Genomic DNA, 7,363 nt, shown 5'->3' on the forward strand with positions numbered 1-7,363 from the left:
AAATATCAAGGACTAACAGAGGTGATTATAAATAAATATCAAGAAAATTAGTGAGAATATTCCAGAAAAGAGCGTGTGTTCAGCACAATATTAATTAGTCATTGTCAATTCTTTATTTGTCCTGTTCTCATTGTACGGCGAATTATGATGGCTGTTTGGCAGCCGTTTGCATAGTATGCATACTCTCTCTCTCTTCATGTATGTGTGTGCTTCTCTGGTGAAATTCAGTATGGGTCCAACAAGTTTTATGTTAATGTACAATCCATAATGTGTGTGTGTGTGTGTGTGTGTGTGTGTGTGTGTGTGTGTGTGTGTGTGTGTGTGGGTGGAGGGGGGGAGGGGGCGCCGGAGGGAGTGTTCGCCCAGGGCGCCAAACAGGCTAGGACCGCCACTGCTCAGACTGACGTTTGTCATCATCGTCACAAATACGTCACGTGTTGGAAAAGTCGGCTTTTGTTGCTCTTACATCACGTTTCACTTACAAACCACGATATCGAACATTTTTACACGTGCACGCCCGCACCCACGCGCGAGGAGCTGCAGATGCGAGTGACGTAGGATGAGGAAGTGCGCGCTCGCGGAGCAGAGCTCCTCCTCCTCGCGGAGCTGCGGGGGAATCCCGGAGGGGCGTGCCCGCTGTTTGCGCGTGAGTGTGAGCAGCACGTGCATCGTGAAGGGAGCGGACTGATTATCGGTTATTGATCAGAAGCAGCGCGCGCCGTCGCGCCGCCATCACCCTGAATGTGTTCGGAGCGCGTCCTCGCGGCGCGCCCCGCGGCTGCGCGCGCACCTCCGCCCGCCGGTAACAGAGCACCGCGCGGAGCCTGAACCGGTCTGAACCCGATCCTCGGACCGTCCTCGCTGTGGGTGGAGTCTGAAGCGCTGACGTCACAGCACAGCTGATCAGCGATCGATACTTGTGTGAGGAGTTGCAGCACGTGACTGTCAACTGCAAAAGGCGTTCTCATTGGCTGAGGAGGATGACGTGCTGGTGGTGAGCCAGCGGGGGGCGATGGCCGCCGCCTACAGCAGCCGGGACCTGGTGGAGGACTTCCTGCGCTACAAGCTGCTCGGCAGGGGCGTGGCTTGGCCTCAGCGCCGGGCCAATGATGAGAGAGCCCCGCATCCAGGTGAGGAGACGTCCACTTAGTTACCTGCTTCCTCAAACATGTCGCAGAGTAATGGCATCATCATCTCCTCCTAGACCCTCCTGTGGCCCCACCCTGCCTGCAGGCCGTGCTGCGGAGCGCCGGCGACGAGTTGGAGCGACTTTACGGCGACGAGCTGTCTGCGCAGGTGACGGTGCTGCAACTGCGTGGGAACGGCGGTGGCGCTGCACGCCGGCGCCACCTGACGGCTATCAGAGAAGAGCTGTTCAGGGACGGCGTGAACTGGGGACGCATCGTCGCCATGATGGAGCTGGGCGGAGCTCTGAGCGCCGCGGCCGCCAAGTCGGGCGACGAAGGTCAGATGGACGATATCGCCAGCTGGATGGAGGAGAGTCTGGACTCGCCGTCGCTCCGGAGATGGATCCATGACAACGGAGGATGGGTAGGAGCACGATTTCCCTCCGAGTCCTTATCTCCTCTGATGTTTCCTTGTCTCCTTTGCTGTAACCTTTCTCTGTTTCCTTGTGGTTGACTTTCCTGCTTGGCTGTGTCCTTCCTCATGCATCCTTCCATTCCTGTTTCCTCATCTCCTCCTCTCTTGTCTTCCAGCTGAGAGCCCCTGAATTTTCCTGGAATTCCAGGACTCCTTGTTTCTCATCAGTTGATGAGGTGGTTTTGGTTCTTCCTCTGCTTTTTCGGGGGTTCTGAAAAGGTGCTTGAGAGTTTTTAATGTTTAATGAGGTTCAAGTGTACTTGAAGAAGTTCATGTAAGCTAACGGTGGTCTGGCTGTGGTTGAAGGAAGTCCAGGACAGAGTTCAGGATCGACTGAGCACGCTCTGGTGCTTCAGGGAGTCGCAGATATGTTTGAGGCGTCCTTGAAGGAGGTGAACCTGCAGGAGTGAGAGAGCTGAGGAGATCGCTGCAAACGTACCAGGAGGTCTGACGAATCAGATCAATCAGACAATATCAGAGCCACAGAGAGTGTATGAGCACTGAACATGGGGGTGTTTGTGAGGACCCTAAACCTGGTCCTGACCTCAACCTTCAAACAGACACACACACACACACACACACACACACACACACACACACACACACACACACACACACACACACACAGAGTATTTTGGTTTGATTGCAAATTATATGCAAAGTGTAGAAAATCCCTAAAACTCTGTGGCCTCTGTGTGTGTGTGAGTGTACATGTTTAGACATCTTGGTGGGGACAGTAAATTGGCATGCACTATACCTGTGGGGACCAACAACATCCTCACGAGTTTGAAGACATTTTTGAGACTCAAAATGTGGTTTTAGTGTCAGAGCTACAGTTAAGCTCAGGCTCAGGTCTAGGCTCAGGGTTAGAGTTCATTTCAGGTGGGTAGGGCAAGCAGCTGGGGAAAGCATTATGTCAATAAGATGTCCCCACAAGGATATAAAAACATGACTGTGTGTGTGTGTGTGATGATAAAACCGTTAAACTGAAACTGAGACACACACACATCTTGTCTCTGCAGGCTGATGATTTGTTGCGTATCTCAGCATGTACAAACTGAAGGTTTAGCTTTGGTTGTCATGGAGATGACTGTCAGATTCATCATATGTTTATCACATGTTTGAAATCCTCATGTGACCTGAGAAAGTTGAAATGAGCAGCAAGCGTCTCCCTCCTGCAGAGGGAGCTGCGCTCTCAGCTCTGCTCCAAACCTCCAGGAGGTCGCTGCATCAATCAGAGCTCCTGAATCATTCATTCATCCAAACATCAGTCAGGAGAACTGAAACCCGGCAAACGAGCCTCTGAGCAGCACGCCTCCTCAGTGAGGTGTGAGAGGAGGAAGCCCCAGGGAGACCCAGGATGTGCTGGGAGTGCCTCGTCAACCTGGAGAAGCAAGAAGTGGTGCTCCTACAGAGGGAGGCCCGGAGTTGCTCCTGATAAGGACTAGAAGAAAGGCCCTGTGACCTCATCAGGACGGGGCGTGTCTGTGAGCACAGCGTGGGTTTGAGACAGGCAGTGATTTTGTGACGGAGCATCTGAGGCCCGCTAACGTCCTGCTAACCCCGCTAATGACCTCTAACGATCCGCTAAGGCCCTGCTAATGATCTGCTAATACCCTCGTAACACCCCGCTAATTACTCGCTAACGCCCACTAATGACCCACTAATGCACTGTTAACGCCGTGCTAATGATCCGCCAACAACCTGCTAACACCCTACTAATTACTCGCTAGCGCCCGCTAATGCCCTGCTAACGCCCTGCTAACGCCCCACTAATCACCCACTAAAGGCCCACTAGCTCCCTGCCAACAACCTGCTAACACCCTACTAATTACTCGCTAGCGCCCGCTAATGCCCTGCTAACGCCCTGCTAACACCCCGCTAATCACCCACTAAAGGCCCACTAGCTCCCTGCCAACAACCTGCTAACACCCTACTAATTACTCGCTAACGCCCACTAATGACCCACTAATGCACTGTTAACGCTGTGCTAATGATCCGCCAACAACCTGCTAACACCCTACTAATTACTCGCTAGCACCCGCTAATTCCCTGCCAACACCCTGCTAACACCCCGCTATGACCCACTAAAGGCCCACTAGTTCCCAGCCAACAATCTGCTAACACCCTACTAATTACTGGCTCCATCATCATCTTCACTTCGTGGTCCTTCATCAGTAAACTGCACACCACCAGCAGGCCTATTCCATGGGTTTGTGTGGTTTCCATGCAGCAGGTTTTCAGTATGTGGCGTGAGTGTGTGGTCATAAAGCTCCTGAAAATCGCTCGAAAATAAAATGGAGTCTGGTGCAGAGAGCGAGAGGCCCAAACAGTTCACTTTCTAATTATATTCTCTCCTGTCGCTGTGGTTTCCTTCAGTTATATCTACTGCCTGATAACCCGAGAGGCTGTGTGTGTGTGTGTGTGTGTGTGTGGTATTACCCAGAAATATCTTTCCAGGTAATCAGTGTGGTTGAGTTTCCGCCTCAGGCTTCAGGTCAGCTGACACACCGTTTCTTCAGAACCTGCTCACAGCAAGGAGCACACACACACACACACACACACACACACACACACACACACACACACACACACACAGATGTGTGTGTGTGCAGAGATCTCTAAGAACACAGGCAGTGGTGAGCTGCGCTGCTTTCTCAGAATTCTGCAGTCAAACTTTCCATCGTGGCGCTCAGCGCAGCGCGGTGGTTTCTCTCTCTGATGTTGTCTTGCTGGAGGATGGCGGCTTTTTCGAGCCCTGAGAGCACCCGAATGTGAAACACGGGGTCAGCCCATCACGCCTGGCCTTCCTGCAGCTGTGTGAGCCGTTCTCTGAGGACAGTACTGACTGAAGCAGTTGAGTCATCTCGCTAACATCTGATCTCTGAAGGCTTTATCGAGCTCAGACTTCAGGGTCAAATAACTCCCAGGTGTCTGTGCAGGTAAACCCCGCCCCCACATGTGACTCATCATGCCAGCGGGGTGGGAATCAGGCCGAAGCCGGACTGCTCACTTCTTTGCCAGAGTCCCGCTGACTCCATGCTGAGGACTGGTGTTGGCCCTCATCGGCCTGCAGGCCTGAAGAAATAAGCGAACTCTGCAAAGCCTGCAACTCCTCTGACGTCCAGCAGAGGCAGCAGTGAGTCAGTCCCTCAGACTCCGTGTTCAAATAAATGTGGTTACAGCCTCGTACACAGAATGTCACCTCTTTAAACTCTATTAAGGCTTTGAGTGATTAGGGGCGTGGCCTTTGTGACTGACAGGTGGATGGTGCTAGCTGTCTGCTAGCTTCACCTGAGCTGGACCTCTGCACCGTGTCTGTGCTGCTGGAGCATTTTTATTTAACATCATGTGACCGATAACATGGCTGCTGTGAGGTTACTGTACTAACAGAGCGACCAAGAAGGCGGAGCTCCAGACTCAAGCCGGCACCTGAGCAGGACGCCTCGTGGACGCCTTCAGGTGTTTCAGGTATGCAGAGGAGAGGAGGAGGACTGGGGCACACCTGGTTTGGGAAGTTGGAGGTGGGAGGCAGATGTCTGAGGTCTCCTCTGCTGCCTCCAAACACCTGTGTACAGTTACAGTCGATCTTTAAATTACATTTCAGTATAAACGTCTGACACGGAAAGCTTTTAACCTGGACTCTCACTGAGTCCACTGAGTCTGGAGCTGCTTCAGCCCATTGGACAGGATGTCAGGGTAAAGGTGAGCTGTCAATCATCCAGCCTGTGCATGTGCTCTTCTTCTGTGGTGTGAAGCTTCTTTAAAGGCGGCGGTCAGCTTCCTGTCAGGCTGAAGGCCGCTGGTGTTTGTCAGCAGCTCAGCTGGAGGCCCGAGTGCAGCTACAGGAAGTGCTTCACAGGAGGGTTCTCCCCTAATCTTCATATCACACACACACACACACACACACACACACACACACACACACACACACACACACACACACACACACACAGCATGCAGGGGAATAACCCAACACTCCCTCGTTAACACTCGACTGCTTTCACACAATATGAAGCAGCAGCACCGGCTTTGTGTCTTTGCGTGTGTGTGTGTTTGCGTGTGTGTGTGTTTGTGTGTGTTTGCGTGTGTGTGTGTTTGTGTGTGTTTGCGTGTGTGTGTGTTTGCGTGTGTGTCTAGACCACAGGTCTGAGTCATGTGATGCTGATGTTGGAGAGCGTTGATGTCCACAGTGACCAGTTTGCCTACACGAGTCATGGCAGACTGATCACACGATCAAACGTTGGGCTGATTGTCACTGAGTGATCAGCTGCTGGTTTCTGTCTGTATGTGTTACTGAGGCTGTGTAAATGAAGCTGAATGAAAGTACACACTGTTCTGATCTGTCAAAAAACAAATACGACAAATGAAGTGTTTCCTGTTTGTCTTTTTTCCCAGGATGCTTTTGTGGAGCTGTATGAGTCCAGACCCACCGACAGCTTCTGGTCTCTGAGGACAGTGTGTGGACTGGTCGTACTGGGAGCAGTTGGGGTCATACTGGGATTTCTATTCAGCCAGAAACAAAACTGATGGGAGGTGTTATTTGGTCCAGCCATGGAGCTGCAGTTCCTGTGGTGTCCACCAGCTGCTGCTGTGCTCCACACTGAGACTCTGAAGGACACTGACTTTGTGTGGGTGGATTTTTATGGGGACGTAAATTTCACCACCAAAATTCTCTGAGTGTTACTTTTAAGGCTTTGTTGGCTGTTTAAACTTTGAGTTTCTCATGGTCACAATAACATTCAGCCAAAGGACTCCAGGGAAGACCGACCTCCAGCTGACTGTAAATAAGGCATTCTCTCACTTTTTTACCCTGGAAGTTTCCTTCCAGCCTTTATGTTAATCTGAGCAAAAGACATCCTGGACCTGCATCAGACTAAGCTGGCCTGAAATGATGAAGCAAATCATTTAAGGAGGATTCACAGGAACAGCCCAGTGAACGGACAGGAAGCCAGCAGCTGTCAGAGGCACTAACAGCTGCACAGCACCAGAAGAAGCTCCAGCAGGACTGTGAGCCAACGGCAGCGCCTGATTGGATCAGCTTCAGATCAGGTGACTGAGATCCAGCTCGACCAACATCGAAGAAATGTTTATGTGGTACATGAAGCTGATGAATATCTGATTATTGAAGTCTGGTTTGTGACACAGTTTGGTGCTTATGTTAGCACCAGTGAGGATGATGATGATGGTGACGAGGAGGAGGAGGAGCCAAACCTTTGAAGAAACTAAGGAACCATGTAAAAAGATTTAAATGTAGCAGAAATGCTGAAACCGTCTATAAGGATATGCTGTGCCTCAGACTGTGTGAAACAGAGACCCATGTTCATTTCCTGTTTGCTCTGCCTTTCAAAGTAAAGGTTCTACTTAAACAGACTGCTTATTAAATCATTGTTGTATTAAATGTAGTCTGAGAGTTTTTATTACCATGAAGTAAACAGAAGTGAAAACCAAAACTCAGTGTTAAAACTGTTAAAAAAAATATAACAGAGCTCACTCACTGTGTGTTAATACGCCTCTCTGTAATAGGTGTAGGCTGCTGGGGGATTCCCATGATGCACTGGGTGTCTTTATCCTGTCTTCCTTCTCTCACCCCAACCAATCACAGCAGATGGCCCCGCCCCTCCCTGAGCCTGGTTCTGCTGGAGGTTTCTTCCTGTTAAACAGAGTTTTTCCTTCCCACTGTCGCCAAAGTGCTGCTCATAGGGGGTCATATGATTGTTGGGTTTTTCTCTGTATGTATTATTGTAGGTCAACCATACAT

At 50.8% G+C, this 7,363-nt stretch overlaps 1 protein-coding gene across 1 annotated transcript; it reads left to right on the top strand.

Moving 5' to 3' along the window:
- The first annotated feature begins 332 nt into the window (after positions 1-332).
- LOC120716367 (apoptosis regulator Bcl-2-like) lies at positions 333-7,003 on the top strand. Its single transcript, XM_040003902.1, has 3 exons — positions 333-1,130; positions 1,205-1,551; positions 6,001-7,003. Exons 1-3 carry the CDS (start codon positions 1,013-1,015, stop codon positions 6,130-6,132), a joined length of 597 nt encoding a protein of 198 aa, XP_039859836.1. The 5' UTR covers positions 333-1,012; the 3' UTR covers positions 6,133-7,003.
- Positions 7,004-7,363: the final 360 nt, after the last annotated feature.

This window comes from Simochromis diagramma, unplaced genomic scaffold (assembly GCF_900408965.1).
Source record: "Simochromis diagramma unplaced genomic scaffold, fSimDia1.1 OVJJ01000367.1, whole genome shotgun sequence".
In the NCBI taxonomy this organism is placed as follows: Eukaryota; Metazoa; Chordata; class Actinopteri; order Cichliformes; family Cichlidae; genus Simochromis; species Simochromis diagramma.

Excerpts from the sequence above, each read along its gene's own strand:
- LOC120716367 (XM_040003902.1), top strand. The coding sequence starts at position 1,013 with ATGGCCGCCGCCTACAGCAGCCGGGACCTGGTGGAGGACTTCCTGCGC. Across the intron at positions 1,131-1,204 it reads TGAGAGAGCCCCGCATCCAG|ACCCTCCTGTGGCCCCACCC; the intron begins GTGAGGAGACGT and ends ATCTCCTCCTAG. Across the intron at positions 1,552-6,000 it reads TCCATGACAACGGAGGATGG|GATGCTTTTGTGGAGCTGTA; the intron begins GTAGGAGCACGA and ends CTTTTTTCCCAG.